The following is a 17,657-nucleotide window of genomic DNA, read 5'->3' as shown; positions in this document are numbered from 1 at the left end:
TTTACATTCACAAAAGCAAAAAAACAACAATGCTGACATGTCCCCAGTGACAATACTACAGAAACCCCATGAGGACAGAATAAGAAAAGCCTACAAAGGAAGGATACAAAAAAGAGACTTGCTTTAACCTTAATTTTTCAGCAATAAGTCAATGGTCATAGCCATATTTCACTTACAGCTGAATGCAACCTAAAAATAAAATCACCAACATCCATACTGAACATTTACGTGGCATACAAGATAAATGCAAAGCCATGTTTGATTAAGGAAACATCACACAAAAGTCCCCTTCTATTCAAAGAAAACCTCTCAACATTTTCAGACAAAACACTGAGCTTGAATGCAGATGATTTCAAACTCACATGTTTTCCTGAGAGGGACAGTGTGTCTGTCCTTGCTCCATGGACTCGTTGGCTCCCATCCTCGGCTAGCTCTGCTACCCCTGCCCCCCCTGCCTGCTTCTGCTCTCCAGCCACCCTCCACATCCACCTGCTACTCACAAAGCTCCGTCTCCTAATGAAGTTGCAGAGCAGGCGGGCAGCCTGTGCCAGAGGAGGTGAGAGCTGGCTGATCTGACTGTGCTGCAGTGCAGAGGATGAGCGCGAGCTGCTCACATCAGGAGCAAAACAGAGGATGATTAAGGGCTCTTCACTTTATGCACAGCATCCCCAATCCTCTACCCCTCGACAGACTGGGAGCATGTTTGCTTCTTATCCTGTGATAAAACAGTGCAACTCCAAGGGAATGAATTTTCCCCAAGTGGAATATAAAAGAGGAAATAATCCAAAATGACAAAATAATAATCCTGCTTTCTTGTTGTCATACATGTGTGTCTGAGGTGCCTCTTCTCTGTTTGGCTGCTGAAATCGCTGAGCTGTGTTGCTGCTCTCACTGCCTCCTCCCCCCTCTTTCCTCCACCGTCTCCCCTGACACAAGACTCCTGCGCCTTTAAAAAGACAAGCAGCTTTTTTTCCCTGTCTGCTACCGCCACTATGCAGGGGTGCCAAACAATAGCAGACCCCCAAACCGGTCTGATTAACAGACACTTTCTCCTGCGTTCCGTTCGTCCCCCTATTCCTCCTTTCCACAGAAAGCGTACCTTGCAAATTTCCCTTTCTATTGCTAGGATCCCCATATCTTATCCTGTGAGCAGCATAGAAGAGACATCATCATTTTGGTACCTCCTTTTCACACAATGGATGCTTCCAAAACCCAGCTTAGCCAACCAGAGGGATGCGTGGCGTAAACAATAGACTCCATGAAACTACAGCGCGTGTGAATTATTCAGCTCTGCCCATATTACAGGTATATACTTTTTTTTCCTTTAGGCCACAAAAAAAAAAAACAGGAATTAACAGGAATTGAAAAAAAATTTAAATACAAATCTCTTTGTCATGTTATTTTCCTTTCAACCTAAAAACGCTAATAAACATGGACGAAAATAAGGAAACTGTCAAATCTGACATTAAAAATAGATCTTTCCCATTTAAAAGTGGTACAATCTTTGGTGAAGAATCAAATACACGTGCTTCCTGACATATCAGCATCAACATGAGTGCAGACTGGCTTGGTGCTCCAATTTACTGGAAAAATCTTAAACTGCATCAAAGACTGGAGGAGTCAAGCCATCGTCTCAAATTCTTCTTTTTTTATCATATGTGTCAGACAGATGAGACAAATTTGTCCTTAAGGATGGAATTAAGAGCCTGACCTGTTTCAACAAATTTCCCGTTGATTGTCAAGAAGCAATGGGAAAGAGAGGCATTGGAAATATGAGAAGAATCATTTCTATTGTGCAACTCATGGGAAAGTTAGGAAATGAGGGCTCACTACAATAAGTAGAGCCAGCAGCTGCACAAAGTTGTTATATTGAGGTTTCAGGTGTCGTACCTCTGCCTGAAAGGACAAAAAAGGCTGAATAAAAGAGCACCAGTTCCTCCAGACAATACAAAACCCAGTGTTGATGTACAAACGTAACAGCATATCTGAGATGGGGCTTGTTTGCATGTAAACTTGAAGCCTGTTAACTGATATTTGCAGAGAGTAGTCTAGTCTTGGATGGGCTTCCTGTTGGTCGATGTTTCACGACCCGAGGGAAACAGTAAAATCACAGCCCATTTACAACTCCCAATATAGACCCCTGTTAAAGAAAAAGCATTGATTGCTGCTCCCATCTAGACCACCCACCCCCATATGAGTTCAAAGATTTATCTCGGACAAAGCACGCACAAAAAGTATTCAAATAACTTTGTATTCTACTGAATGACAAAATGATTTTTTTTTAAAAATCACATTTTTTTTTGCTGCAGCTTTAAGAGGCTGGACTAGCACCTCGGCTTCAACTGCAGAAAACGAAGGAATAAAAAATTCAACAAACTCAGGCACTGGAAGATATGGCTGTGGCAGTTTTTTCTGAAAGATTCATAATGGCACTCAAGTGGAATCAAGGTCACCACGTTCCACATGCATGTAGCCTGCCTGAGCGTCATACCTCCATGCAGAATGTGAAGGTGCAGAACAATGTGTCTGTTTTTTAGAGGAAAATGTTGAAGCGTGTTTTAATTAATAAAGAACATAGTTTATACCTACAGAATAAAGAGTCCAGCTCTACTTTCAAATGGTGAGAGGAGATGCTGGCAGCTTGTTCGAAAAAGTATAACATTTAAAGAATGTGTGCAAAACAAGTGAACATTTGTGCTATGATTCTAAGTTTACACATTCATCAGTGCAGTCTCAACAGCTGTCACTGGCTCAAATTAAACAATTACAATAAACATTACGCCTGGCAATTTGTCATAGAAAAGCTCAGACACAAGCCTATTCCCAGCCTTGAGCTAGATGAAATTCAATTTCATACAGCAAATGTCCACGTGTTTAACTGAAAACGCTGTTTAATTTCTGTGAAAAGCATGAATATGTACAAAGACAAAATAATATTTACACTTCATAATGTAAAACAAAATGCAGTCAAGAAAAAACTGCATTTGTGACAGTATTTTAAGTGGGAAGTGACTCGTGACACAGTTATGACAAAGTGGGGCACTAAGTCCCCCAAAATTTAGAGGACAGATCAGCTGGTGTGTGTAAAATGGCTTACATAAACCATGAGGCAGAAACACTCAGATGCATTCTTGTGTGCTATCATATGATCAGCAGTGGGAAGAAATATTTTAGGGAATCCTGATTTAGGTGTTGATCTTCCCCTACTGATCCTCCAGCTGAGGAGCTGCATAACAGGCAGAATTATATTCTTTTTTTAGAATCAGTCACTGATGGGATCCGTTTAGCTGGTTCTACATTTACAGTAAATCTTCTTCACAAATCTCGTCAAGTTTTGAGATACTGTGGCATTCCCTTTATGTGTATCATCAAAGTAACTGAAAGAAGCGGGGGAGTTATGCAAGCTAAGATATCCATCAACCCATTAACTTATTCATGTGTGTTGTGGTTACGCAGGATAATGGTGAGAACCTAGAAATAAAGAAATTTCTGCTACCAGGGATTGTCATCATAACACAAAGCTCCAAATCATTTAGTCAGAAAAGGCAGGCTGTCTTCTTTATTTTTAAAATCCCAGAGAGACGTGATTATTACGCATTCAAATTAGTTAATATTGCAATGAAAACGTCCAGCAGCTGAAAGGGAGTTGCATCGTCGATGCGTGGTTTGATATATCACAACTTTATTAGCATCAAAATTGTATTTTCCTACTATTGTCTACACACGCTGGGTGTACCAGATGAAAGCTGGTTTATAACTACACGTGTGCTGGCATACTTGCTGTGTGTGTCCAGGCAAACATTACAGTCTGTGAGATGCAGTAAGAAAATGAAATCCATGTTTCTGTGCCAGAATCCCTTTTTATCTTTTAATGTATTCTAATAGGCTTCTCAAATACCATAAATAATATAGAATTATGCTAACCTGACGTTCTCAAAAATTCTGGCCTGTACTCTGAATGTTTTTACAAAGTTTTTTTTTGTCACTTTTTTTTCTATTTAACACTCAATCATATTGAGATGCGTGAGATTTGTCATCATATGATCAATCACATATGCACCATCCAGACAGCTGGGTGCACACACAGGCAGGCGCTGCAACATGAATGTGAAACACCCTCTGCTGGTTGCAAATAACACTGCACAGTGGAAGTGGCTGAGTCATTCCCTTTCAGCAGTGGGAAGAATGAATTGAACGAAAATGTGAAATATCAAAATGAAATAACGCATTAACATTCAGACAGCATTCAGACAGCAGCTTTGAGTGAACAATATGGTGCTACACAAGCAGCTTAATGGCCAGAAGTCAGCTAAAGTACATGAAGTGGTTATATGGGGGTAGTGTGTCTAAAATATCTACAAATATATATTTGGTCCCTGTGCTTTTGCTGTATTTACCATTACCAGACCACAATTATACAGTATGCAGTAGAATTTCCATGACCACTAAATTCACTTTAGCAAATCCTGTTTCCTCTGAGTTAGTGTGGTGGGCGTAGATCACCATACCATGAGTTGGGCAATAAGATGGGTTTTTGACTTTGCAGACAGAATTTGCTCTGGATTTTATGGAGAAAATGGGAATTATGCTGGATAATTCATCCATTCGGGGTCAGCACTGTCATGAGTTGTACTTTGTAAGAGCACTTCTAGGAAATACGTTTATTCACTCTCTTAATGAGCATCAGTTGTCATTTTCATTTACATGAATCGGTAGCTAGTTTAATGTAGCTTAGAGACAGAAAGCAAAAGGAGACAGTAAAACCACCTCTACCAGCAAAACACGAAAGCGCACTTCTCAGTTAACAAATTACATCTGTTTTCTTTAATCTGCACAGAAGATGAAGTGTAAAATTCACAATTTGCCATTCTTTTCTAAATTTTGAGGGGTACAATTTCTTGGTTTGGGACAACTGTCAGACAAATGAAGACTCCAGAGAGTTGCTCTTAAATAAAGAGGTGTGACTGAAAAGATTTCTGCTTTCTTTTGACTGCTATCTGTTTCCCCCAGTTTTGGGGCCGTTAGATGAAGATAACCATCTGGCTGCTAAGTGAGCGTGTGGAATCAACTTCACACCTTACACTTGCAAAGTGAAACAAATCCTTTGAGTTTAGAATAGGGAAGCTCTCTGTTTCTGAGCTCTGAATATGAGGATCGGCGATGGTCAGTGAGGGTGCCAGATGTCAGTTTAATGCTGTCATTTGACCTGAGCCATGGGGCTGGACGGATAAAGACTTGTCTCATTTTCTTTAAGGGGTCTTAAAAAGGCTAAAGACAGCACAGGGCAGATTCACAGTAAGGTCTGATTGGCTTGAATATGCATCATCACTTTTATTTTTATTTTTTTGGGTGCTAATGAACTTCACAGTGAACTGAAAAATGACCTTGTGAAAAGCTTTAGGGATGGTGACATGCTCGTACCTTAAAGGAACGTGGTGGGGTGCAGAGGCAAGGTGGTCCTCACAGTGGTCAGTAGAAGGTGCAGGAGGGGCAGCAGGGGCTGGGGGAGAAGGGCAGGGGGACGCAGGTGGGGTTGGTAGAGCTTCAAGCGTGCAACTCCCTGGGAGTGTGGGAGAAATAGTGCAGAGTTCTGGGTCGTCTTGGAGGTGAGGAGGGGGGGCAGACAGGAAGTGTTGGTCAGAGGTAGGAGGTGCGGGAGAAGAGGGTGCAGGGTGACCGCTTTCTGCCTGCTCAGCAAGGGACGGCCTGCAGGGGAGGGAATGCAAAACATCAACAAACACACCAAAACAAGCAGGTTGAGAGTAGCGATTTAAACATGGCTCTACATTTCCCTTTATGTTTCAGTTCAAACAACAAATGAAGTGAGCTTACCTCAAAGCAGAGAGAATTAACAGAGCACTGTGCACCGTGTCATCATCTTAAACTAGTAGCGACTTGAAAAATAAAACACTAACTTATTCTGAAAGCACCTTGTCATTAATGTCAAATGAAACTAAACATGAAACTCCTTACATGACAGTCCATGCTTGCAGAGAAGTAGTCTGTCTGACAGAGTCTGTCTCTGTCATCATTGGCCACCTGGTGGAATGGATTTGGCCCTGATCCATGCTGGTCTTATCAGTAGTGGTAGGCTCTCTAATCTGACAGGCAATGCAATGAACACCCATGCAGCTGTTCCCCACTTGGGGAATGCCTCCTGTTTAGCTCTAAAAATATACCAGTAGCTTCTTTAGCGAACTGGAGCTTCACAAAACCTCCATCAAGTCAAGCACATCGTCATTGCGTCAAGTGAACTGTCTGCTGAGCTGCTCTTTGCAAATGTAGTCACAGAGCAAGCCTTTACTTCATTTCAGACCGAGGCCGAGCTCTGTTATTCTCGTTCTCTCTCCAGTAAAATCAGAACTTAATAACATTTAATGAGGGAGTGTGCTTTTCCTCAGGGCGTAGCAAGTTACAGTTTACATTTTAACACTGGTGTGGCTCCTTGCATTCCTTAAAAAAAAAAAAAAGTGCAGAATTTTCTAATTGAAGCAGGATGGCTGCATACGGGAGAAACATCTCCAGATTTCATGTAATCGTTTTTTATCAGGTCCCATTTCTCTCTTAGCCATAGCTATACATGTGTCAGCATCTGTGGCCAACATGGCAGTCTGGAACAGAAAAGACAAGGTCACAACAACCAAGTCACGAGTTTCGCTGCTGCCTCCAAAGAAGGACAAATCCATCGTGTTAAAGAAGAAGACAGGACAAGCAGATAATAAGATTACACAGTGGGCACTGGTAAAGTGTCGAATATTCAGTGATTCAGAGCCTGTTTTATTTGGAGATAGTGAAGCAGCGCAGGTTTTCTAACTAGTGCAGGATGAATGCAACAAATTAGATGGAGCACATTAACACATCGGAGGTGTTGATACCTAGCCGCTGTCCAGTGTAGTTTTTCGTTGTTAGTCACACATCTGTGTGCAGGGCATTCACAAACAACGCCTCGGGCCATTCAAAGAAGACAAAGATTTAAACACATATACATAGCAGGACTTTTGTATTACTAGAAAACAACTAGCCATTTTTTTTATGGCTGTGTATTTTGCCTGTGCTGTATTTACGCAATACACACAGGAATTGATGTAATCTGCAAGAAACAGCTGGACTCAAAAGTCCAGTAGTTAAATGTAAACAATGAACTGTAAATGAAACCAGCTGAAGTGACAAAGAAAAGTGTTTGAAAATGCTGTAATGATGGGAGGACCATTTCTGTCCTGCCGCCAACAGCTAGCACATACGGTCCAAACAAACTTATGTACTCCATATTCGAGAACACATTGTAGCCGTATTGTGTGGCAAATGTCTACTTCATTTCTTCAGCACTACTGAGATTAAATCATTATTCAAAGGTAAGTTAGTTTCTAAGAATAAATGACAGACGTGAGTTTATCCACTTGTGCCAGAAAAGGCAAATAGACCTTCAATCACCATGGCAACTGGTCTATTCACAGTACAATGTGGGTTAAATCATGGAGGAAAAATATCTGACACATCAAGCTAAAAAGTGACAGCTCTTGGAGTTTTATATGTGAAACACTAGATAACGTAGTTGTATTTAAACTAGCCATGCTATATTTGGGGGGGACAACTTTTTTGCCAAATGTAATACAGCGAAAAGCTCTGTGGCCCTTTAAGTTTCCTGGAAGGACCAAAATTATTCCTTAACTCATTTTAAAATTTCAAAAAGTCTTTCATTCCAGCAGGATTTTTGGAAAACTTGTATACAGCAGTTCACGCCAACTTTATGATTACTGAGGAGATTTGTCGCCCCCCACTAACTATGAGAGAGGTGAGAGTAACATGCTCTAACCTGTAACATTTTTTCAAAATCACACAATCCTTTGCGCAACTATGTTCCTGAAAAACCTTCTGTCGCTTCATTTTTCTGTTTGTCTCACTCCTCTGCCCATCTGGTGGGGTCAACAGAGGCAGAGCATAATTAGCACTAGTTACCTACAGACCATCTGCTGCGTCCACCTGGAAGGACTTACTGTAAGCGCCAACACTTACTGTAGACACATGCCCGGGTAAAAAAAAAAAACAGGTCGGCCACTTTGTGTCCTACTCACCCAGATTTCAGCCATGGATGGATCCATCAGACAATATCACAGGTAAGAGTGGTAATCTATGGCAATGACGTTCTGCTGAGTGCCTTGTTTACTCCCAAAACAGCAGAGCAAGTGACTGCACGTCCCAGTCCTTCTCCCCTGTGTCTGTGACTCCTACTGACTCTGTCATACACACTAACCCCACAGTACATGCTCAAGTGTTCCTCTGAACCCTGGCTTTTGTTCCACTCTGTCTGGTCTGAGCAAATGACTTCAGTGAGACTGAGTGCCAGCCCAAATTCCTCCCACTACAGGCTTCAGTTCACAAAGCCACACAGACTGAACAGGACTGACAGCTAGGACTGCCTCTAGGGGCGGAGAAAAAAAAATAACATATGTACACACTCTCACACACACACACATATCAGCCATGCAGTCATATTTCTGTCTCAGCCGCATGTATGGAAGTGTAACTCTATCTATTGATGAAATGTTGCAGGATATAGTACTGTCATTCTTCCGCTGTTTCGTCTGAGCAAAGCTGTGTGTCTCCAACAGTAGCGATGGACAAGTGTTGAGACTGACAGGCAGCATGTGCTACTCTGGCGTGTGGACAACACTTTGGCACGCAACAGCAGCAGCAGAGAGACAAATAAGAAGGATAACTGAGAAAGCAGTGAATATGAATAATCAGTACTACTTCAAGTTAGTACAATAAAACACAGTGAGTAAGCAGGAAGAACTCTCCTTTCATAAAATCCTTAGACGTACAATGAATACTCCAGTGGCATTTGAAAATATTCAGTAAAGGAATGGCATACACATGAAGTTAATCAAGCTAGAGCTGTTAAAATGTTTAAAACACCAAACGTTGAACTGAAGGAGACGCTGTTTTAGTTAGAATTTTCAACAACACAAATGGTTTACTGACATTTCATGCAGCACAAATCTGTGAGACTCAGGCTAATTTGTCTGATCAGATCCTGTTAAGGCGCTTCAGAAGGAAACCACCCACCAGACCGCCTCAAAGTGTCTGAAAGCCAAACAAATCCATTTTAAATGTGTGCAAGAAGGGACAGTGTGTGAGCTGCTGAGCCGTAAAGCACATGGCCCTCTGAGATTGCCTTTTACAAGTAAATTGGCACCCAACAAAAGATTTTTTTTAGGAGATGTTTTAGGAAAAGTTGTTCAGTGCAGGAAAATCAGTTTACAAAAGAAAAAAGAAAAATCCATCAGTTATTACAAGAACATGTTTTCTATAATCCTGATCCTGGTTGAGCTCTAAGAAAGAAGTCGGTAGCCGTCTTTTTGGGGTAACATTACTACTTACTACAATGTACTTTCACTGAAAATGTAGACAGCATTCACAACCTTAGTGGGAAAATTAAATGCTGCTGCTAAAAATAACCATTAAAAAATGCCAGAAATGAAAATACACGAGTGTAATTCATCGGGCCAGTATCCAAATAAACTTACCAGCTGTCCTGGAGCTCCGCAGGGGGATCCTGGACTACTTCTGTCACTTCAGTTCTCTCAGTCGGGACTTTAAAAGCCTCCGCAGGTGAGTCCTCAACAGCTTTTTCTTCTAGATCCTCTGGCAGCTTCTTCTCTTGTTGTATGGGCTCCGCTATCGTCTTTTCAGGTTGTGGCTCTTGATTCGGTGTTGGTTCTTGGGATTCTAACTCATTTTTTGTTGGTTCTGGGATCCCTTCAATCTCTTTGGATGGTTGTATGACCTCAGCCTGCTCTTTTGCTACTCCTACAGGTTTCCTTTCAGATTCTGGAAACTCATCTACGGGTGCTTCTGTCTTGGTTGGCTCTGAAGACGCACCTTTTTTTGTTGCTTCTTCTGAGAATTCTGCCTTTGTGCTCTGTGTTGGTTTGGAAAGCTCTGCTATCGGCTGTATTGGTTTTGGGAAATCTATCTTTTCTAAAGGTTCAGGAAGGTCAACAGGCCTCTTTAGAATATTCAGGGATTGGCTCTCTATTGTCTTCTTTGCGGCTTGCTCCAATGGTGGGAACTCCTCCTCTTGTCTCAATGGTGCGGCAATCTCCTCAGTGGGAGTCAGAAACTCTTGCTCAGGAGACTCCAGAGATGGTAGCAGTCTGGAAAAAAAAAAAAAAAAAAAAAAAAAGACGAGAAGGGGTTGAGGGGATAGGTTGTATAGTTTACATGAAATTCACATGAAATGAATGACAAATCCCAAAGATGTGTTTGCATGGATATAGCATCATGTGTCCCCAAGCAGATGAGTGTGTGCAGAAGCACTGTAGGTATGTGTGTGTTGAGAGGTGTGCTCTGTGTGAGAAAAGGCTCATTCTTGCCCTGGACACCAGAGAAGATGTCACAGCTGATGTCATCCTTTGAATATAATGGCCTACTTTACTTCTATTAGACTTCAATGGTCACAGTCATATGACTGAGCTCAAGTCAATACAAAGTGCAGCTCTGTGTTTACCTCCTCATTCATATTCATTGTCACACTGCTCTCCACAATGATGCCCCGAAAGAGCCCTGAACATGGTGTTACTGCAATGCTCAGTTGAAAAAAAAATGTTTTTGTGTTTATACTGAATTCAAAGACATGTTTAAATGATTTAAACTACACAATTCTTTCCTATCATCTAACTTTTTGATTGTACGATGTACTCATGCAGATAAGGATCCTTCTGACCTATAATTACTTAATTTCATTGTTTTAAAACACTCTAAGGTGTTGTGCATATGCTCATCTTATCTGCACCTACAGTGATTTCAAATAAGCACTTTCACTTGTGTTTACCTCGAAGTATCCGCTGTGTTCAGCAAAGCCGCTTCTTTTAGTGCTTTTATCCAGTTTGTGTCTGGTTCCTGCGCTGTTTGTCCAGAAGCCGGACTTTCTGACACACCAGCAGCATTTATATTCACAGACTCTGGTTCAGCAGGAGAGTTGCCTGGAGCCTTTTTAAGGGATTCTCCTTCACAATGAGGAGCAGCAACAGTGGGTTTTACCACAATATCATCCTGGGGCTTTGATAACGGTACTTGATCGTGTGGTTTCTCTGACTCATTAAGGGTGGTTGATGGAAGATCTTCCGCATTCTTTGATGAAACAACAAAAGGAACTGTGATAACATCCGCAGTCACTTTATCTGATACATCATTATCAGAAAGACCAGTCCTCCCCTCTGAGGGGCAAACAACAGTCCCTGTGTTACTGTGTGACACCCCACTTTGAAAGTGGCCTGGATCTGATTCTATGCCACTTTGTTTAGCATCTAAATCTTCGACCCCCTGCTTTTCCTTCTCTTCAGTATTATCAGTTACTTTTAACTCACATTGTTCCTTCTCCTGGCTGCTAACTTTCTCCTCAACCAAAGCTGCCTCATCTTCTTTTGTGATCTCATCAACATCAGGGCCTTTTACAGCTGTTTGCACCACTTGGCTGCTTTGTGTTGCTGAAGTTTTATTGCAGCTTTGAAGCTCCAGAGACTTGCACTCTGTATCCTTAATTTCACACTCCCCAGTTTCACCACTCTTGCTTTTCATAGCCGTGGCAGCACTGAAATCCTTTCCGGCAGCTTCTGGCTGCCCAGCAGGACCTGGCAGAGTACTGAACATCTTTGTCTGAATTTCTTCAGCCTGGTTTGTACTTGGAACAACGTCTTTATGAATGTCATGACTATCTGTGCTGACCTTTGATGAAACGGATTTTTCACTGAAAGGTGAAGTCTCAAGTTGCTGTGAAGCAAACTCATCAGATACAGCACTGCTCTGTGATGTCTGAGGCTTTTCATAATGGTCTTGGCAGGCAGCTGACAGATTGTTGTCTTGCTGATTTTTACCATCAAGATCACTCATAATCTTAGTGCCTGGGATTAAATTAGCTTCTAAAACATCTTTCCCTAACCCAGGACCTTTATTCTTATCCATCTCCTCTTTTGTTTCACCTACTTGCGAGTAAGCTGTCTCTATCCCTATGTCAACTGAGTCACTTCTCTCAGCAGCACTTTTACATTCATTTAAATCACTGGAGAGGTGAGACGGCACATCCACCCTAGCGACCCCCGGTAAAGTTTCTCTTCCCTTGCATTTCTCATGGCCTGTCTCTCTTTCATTGCCACTGCTGTCATCTCCAAACAACTCATCCCTGTTTTCTGACTGACACAAACTGTCATTGGAGCTGTCTCCTTCCTGTGTTGCCTTTTTCACTCCACAAACTGGTGCTTGGGCCTCACTGTTACTCTTTTCTTCCCCCTCTTCGGTGCCACCTGACAGCTCCTCTTTGGAATGTCTGGATCCCAGACGCTGCTCCTGTTGCTGAGCAAAACAGTTTAGATCCAGCGACTGGCCGAGAGAGGCGCTGAAATCCAGTGCAGCGACAGTGTCAGAGCAGCATTTTACTACTGCTGTCACAGTTTGGGACAAACTCTGCTGAAAAACAGTTGGAGTTTCACTAAGAGACTCGGATTCAGTTGATACCATGTCCTCAAATGTTCCTGAAGTTCTGTTGGGAGATAAGGCAGAAGTTTCAGTCTCGCATAGTGATTCAGCCTTTTGCTCCTCAGCTTTATGTGATGGCTGCAATGCTTCAGTTTCCACAACAGCCTCTTTATCTGGTCCATTGTGCTGCTGTAATGCTGGGCCTGTCTTTCCTGTCAGCTGCTTGCTGCTATCTGCCGCTTCCTTTTGATTACCCATTGTTGCCTCTTCATTCTCTTTCTTTTTCTTTTTGAACAGCATGGAGGTCTGATCCCCCAGTTTGTTTTTCTCTTCCATTTCGTCTTCTTTATTGTTTTCATATGCGTCACTGGCACGCAGGTCAGAGCTGAGTGGGCAGCTTGCATTTACTAGGTCATCCCTAATCGATGCTTTGCAAGTAACAGGTTCAGTGCCAATACAGTCTGGCTCAGTGTGACGTGCAGAAATGACATTATTCGATTCTTCCTGGGGCATTATACCAGCTGCAGCAGGAGCTTCATGAGGCAGATTTTCCTCTTGTGAAGAAGGAATATTTTCTTCATTGGTAACAGAATTCTGAAGTACATCAACATACTGTAAAGCATTGTTTCTGTCCTCCTTGTCTGGACAAATCGAATCTGTTTTAACACAGTCATCACTGTGCTCACGATCCTGTGCCAGAGATATTTGTGTCATTTCACTGCGTTTATAGTCATCCACCTCTCCAGAGACATTGGTGCAGTCTCCATCAGCACTGCGGTTATCTGTCTGCTCAGGAAGAGAGACATCACAGTCAGTAATGAACTCTAAGTGATTCAACATCGGACCAGGAGGCCTCAGCACAAAAGGTGGATTGTTGACACAACGGCCGATCGCAGAACTTGACATTTCAGAGGCTGCCACATCTGAAGGTACAGATTCATCCTTTATTGGATCGGCAGAGTCAGTTGTGGACTCCTGCTCCTCACTAACCTTCATGAGATCCACAACGACTTGGCCATTAGGAAGTTTTTCACTTAACTGGCTGGGAGGCTGATCACTGGGGACAGAAGGCTTTTTCTGAGGAAAGGCTGCACAGGTGGAGGTCCCAGTGTCAGGTTTTGAACTGTGGTCAAGATCAGCATAAAGTAGCCCAGCAGGGGACTCAGAAGTAAGAGGTTCGCAGGTGACATCATCTGCTGGAAGCACAAACGGAGGATGCTGGCTTTCTTCTTTTGCTTCAAGAAAGACAGTAACATCACATTTTAAAGATGATTCCTTAACTGAGCCTTCAGACTCAGCACATAACTTATCAGTTTCAGTATAACAATCTTCTTTGTCTGTCTGATTTGTCTCAGTAGGACATAAAAGCTGTTTTGAGCAAGGCTCAGTCACCGCATGCAAATCTACAGTGTTTGTCTCAAGGCTGTTATGACCTGAGTGATCTACGGTGATGTTTGTCTTGGTACTGTTAGTCACTCTGTCTGCTTTGTCTGACTGATCACCCTTCTGTGACTTAGAAAAGTCGGACGAGCTGAATATTGCTGCTTCATTCTTGGTAGGAGCTCGTTTTTCGGTGATTTCTTGTTTCTTCGAGCTGAGAACTTCTGGGAAGGTGTAGCTGGCTTCAACAACAGGATGGTGCAAACTCTCATAAACAGTAAGTGGAGGCAAAGAGGCACAGTCCAAAGCTAAAACTGACATCTTCTTGAGATCCACAGAGGAGCTGCCCTTTTGTTTCACATCGTCTGCAAAGTGAACTCTATTGTTACCTCCGTTGCTGTCACATACATGCACACCCACTCCAGACATAGCAGGGCTACCACTGTTGCTCTGGGTCAGGGTTTGGACTTGGAGTTCAGCTGCACTTTCCTCTCTCCTTGCTTCTGTTGTGCTACAAGGCTGAACCGGTTTATTGTCGCTTTCTTCTCCTTTGTTTTGCTGCGAAGCAGTCGAAGGCTGAGGTGCAATTAAAGACGGGAAGACTTGGTCGTAATTTGTCTCTGTGATGGAGGATTCCTCACAAGTATGTCCCAATGATGATGCCTCCTCTGAAAGCAATTTCTGCTTGAGATCAGCCTTTATCCCTCCATTTGTACTGCTGGAGCTCTGTTCAGCGTGAGGAGGGTGAGGTGAAAGTGCTACGCCACGCTGTTCCTGGCAGGGGTGAAAGAGACGGTCCTGTTCAAAGCAGATGGCCTCAGTGATGGTAGCATTCGGCTCACTCCTGCTCTGTGACTTCAGCTGTGACTCGGCAACATCAGTGGGCGGACGCGATTCTGTCTCGGCTGATGACACGCCACTGGCAGAGCCCTCTGGCTGGCTGAACGAACTGTGCTCTCCAGCCAGCTCTCCTTTCTCTCCCAACTCCTCTCCTCCTCCTCCCCCTCCCTCTCCTGATCTTTCCAATCCCACAGCACTGTGGTCCTGAAAATCAGGACCAGGGAGTAGCCCAAGGGGAGAAGAATTGATACAGGCTTCGAAACGCAGTTGCTCCTTCTCCGTGTCTCGCTCTTCAGCTTGTGAGATCTCTGTGTCTAAGCTGTGAATGCTCATCCCTCTCGGTCCCTTAATTTCACTCTCAGCCAAGTTGTGTGGCATTTTGCTGCTGCAGCTTTTCTCACATGCAGTCTGTCCCCCTTCAGCTGAGGATGCAAGTGTGCATTTTCCTTGCGAGGAGATTAACGAGAGCTGAGGGGGGCTGTCCAGGAGTTTGCCTCTTTCTCCGTCTGCAGAGCTGAGGCACCTTTCAATGCCTCCCAGTTCTTTCTCCCCTACTCCTTTCACACTCTCTGCAACTGTTACAGTAGCTACTCCCTCCAGTAAATCACGCCTCACGCTTTCTCCCTCTCCCTTGCTTTCTATCACTTCTATTATAGTGGGTGTTGTCAGTGGCAACGCAGTAACCACCATTAAAGCCTTTCCAAGGGCACTCTCCACGCAACTCTCTCCCACACAAGTTCTGCTGCTGGAGAGTGGGCTCTGATTCCCCTGTGTGAGTATTTTTGCTTCAGTGGTAACTACAGCCTCTTGTGTTTGTGCATCTGATCTCATATGACTAGCAGCAGATGGTTTGATAGCTGTAGTTTGAACATTTGTCGTGGGTGTATTTTGATAGTTTATTTCTCCTTCGGTTACATGTTGCTCCCACTGTGAGCTTTCAAGGGAGCTGTGATTCATAATACTCTGAGTATCCATATGGTTGTGGTTATCTGACTGATGGGGCCTCTGTGAAAGAGCTTGCTTGGACACAGGTGAACAGGCAGAGGCTGTAAGATGATCCTGACTGCTATGGGAGGATGCAAGAGGCGGGCTAGAGATGATCATTCCCTCTGGACTCAGCTGCTGCTTGTAATGAAACCGGTTATCAGGCTGTTCTCCACAAATCACAGTCTGAATGTCAGCCTCCAGCACTGACACTGCATTTTCTGCTGAATCTGTGTGAGAGCCAACATTTATGAGTGACGCACCTTGCATTTCATTTTCAGACTGTACTACTGTCTTTGCTTTTTGTTCACTCTTTGAGCTCTTTTTCTTTTTTCTGTGTTTCCTTTTCTTTGCTTCTTTGTTCTGACCACGTGCTGAACTCATCTGTTTGTCTGTTTTTGACTCTGACTGATTATTGTCATTGTGCTGGTCTGTCCCTGTCTGGGCCTCTGAATTATCTACCTTTGTTTCATCAAATGAAAGGTTCATACTGTACTTATCACTTTGCTTTTCCTTCTTTATATTTGCAGGCTCTGCCATTGTGATCCTCTCTTTAACAGCTCCGTTACAGTCCGCAGGGATATTTTCCTGAGTAGCTTCACTAGAACCAACATGTTCCTGTACCGGATCACCACTCGGACCATGAAATAGTGCATGTTCCAGAGGTTCTTTAAATGCAACTGTTGCCATTTCTGACTTCATGTGTGAGGGCATTTCTGTTTCTTTTTCTGACTTTATTTCTGAACATTTATAGGTATCCAGGCTCTGGTGTTCTTTAACTTCACTCTCCATCTCTTCTGTCCCAGCGTAATTCTCAGTGCCCAGTATGTAATCTCGAAAACTAAACACAAAGGTATCCATCTGACTCTTTGCTGCCTCACTGTTTCCATGTGTACTCTTGTTTCCATGGCCCCCGTTGCTATGTCCTGGCTGGATTACGATTGGAGGTGGTGATGATGACTCACTAGATCTATTAACTATCACCTCACCGGTTGTTTTTCCTACATTAGAAACTGTCTCAGGCGAGTTGCTGAGGTGCACTGTGGGAGTGAGCATGCCCAGTGACGCCATTTGTTCTTCACATTCCTGAAAGGCCTCTTGGAGTTCACGGTCTAAGAACTCGGATGGGGAAGGGGTCAAGAGTCCTGGGTGAGGTGTGGCAGCAGGCTGAGGTGAAGGATGGACATCTGTGATAACTGGGTCGCAGCCATGAGGCCTGAGGCAAGGGTAGGGTGACACAATTAGGAGTAGATAATCAGACAGCTGTTCATTCCATGATGCCACTGACTGAGCACAGCTATTGGCAAAGTAGAAGCCCATGCCCAGGCACAACACACACAACACACAGCTGCACTCAGCATGCCTGTTCTGAGAAGTGCATTCCTGAGCATGAAATATCAGCTGTTTCTAAGCATATGGGTGCTAATAAATATGCAGGTCTCTTCAAACACACTCTGACGCAAAGGCATTACACTAAGGGAACTTTACATAATTTCACAAATTCACTGCAAACCCCAGTTAAACAAGTCTTTAAATATGATAGAATTCTATTTCTATTAAGAAATAAATCACAAGAAATCTATCAGGATAAGTAGCACTTCAATTTTACTTGACTGTAACCGTCATTCCTTTTGTTATTACACTTATTCATTTTCTTTTTGCCTCATAAGGAATTCTGATACTTCTACTATCTATAAGAATTCTTCTTTTTTTTTAGATTAATTCTGCCTTTTATTTATATTCAGTTTTAGGTGTGTTTCTGCATCAGCAGAAACCAACTTCTAAGGTGAAGACAATGTCTTCTAAAGTTTTCAATGATGATGGATATCAAATAATTAGATTTTGTAATTGCATTGATTTTTTTTTATATTGCCGTTGATGCATTAGAACTATGACTAACTCACTTAACTCCACTTATGCTGTACTTTAGTCATATGAATGCCGGATAATGCTGCCTATCTAAGTTATTACTTGGAATT

General features: G+C 42.9%; 1 protein-coding gene across 1 annotated transcript in view; it reads right to left on the bottom strand.

Annotated features, from left to right (window-relative positions):
* Positions 1-17,657, bottom strand: part of tacc2 (transforming, acidic coiled-coil containing protein 2) — a 47,474-nt gene that overhangs the window by 18,443 nt on the left and 11,374 nt on the right. The window contains exons 4-6 of the mRNA XM_075476963.1: positions 10,835-16,894; positions 9,528-10,157; positions 5,422-5,706 (exon numbers count right to left, since the gene is read on the bottom strand). Coding sequence (XP_075333078.1) covers positions 5,422-5,706; positions 9,528-10,157; positions 10,835-16,894 — 6,975 coding nt within the window. The remainder of the gene's footprint in view (positions 1-5,421; positions 5,707-9,527; positions 10,158-10,834; positions 16,895-17,657) is intronic.

The sequence above is a fragment of the Odontesthes bonariensis genome, chromosome 2, assembly GCF_027942865.1.
Source record: "Odontesthes bonariensis isolate fOdoBon6 chromosome 2, fOdoBon6.hap1, whole genome shotgun sequence".
Lineage (NCBI taxonomy): Eukaryota > Metazoa > Chordata > Actinopteri > Atheriniformes > Atherinopsidae > Odontesthes > Odontesthes bonariensis.
This window is presented reverse-complemented; position numbering and strand designations above follow the sequence as displayed.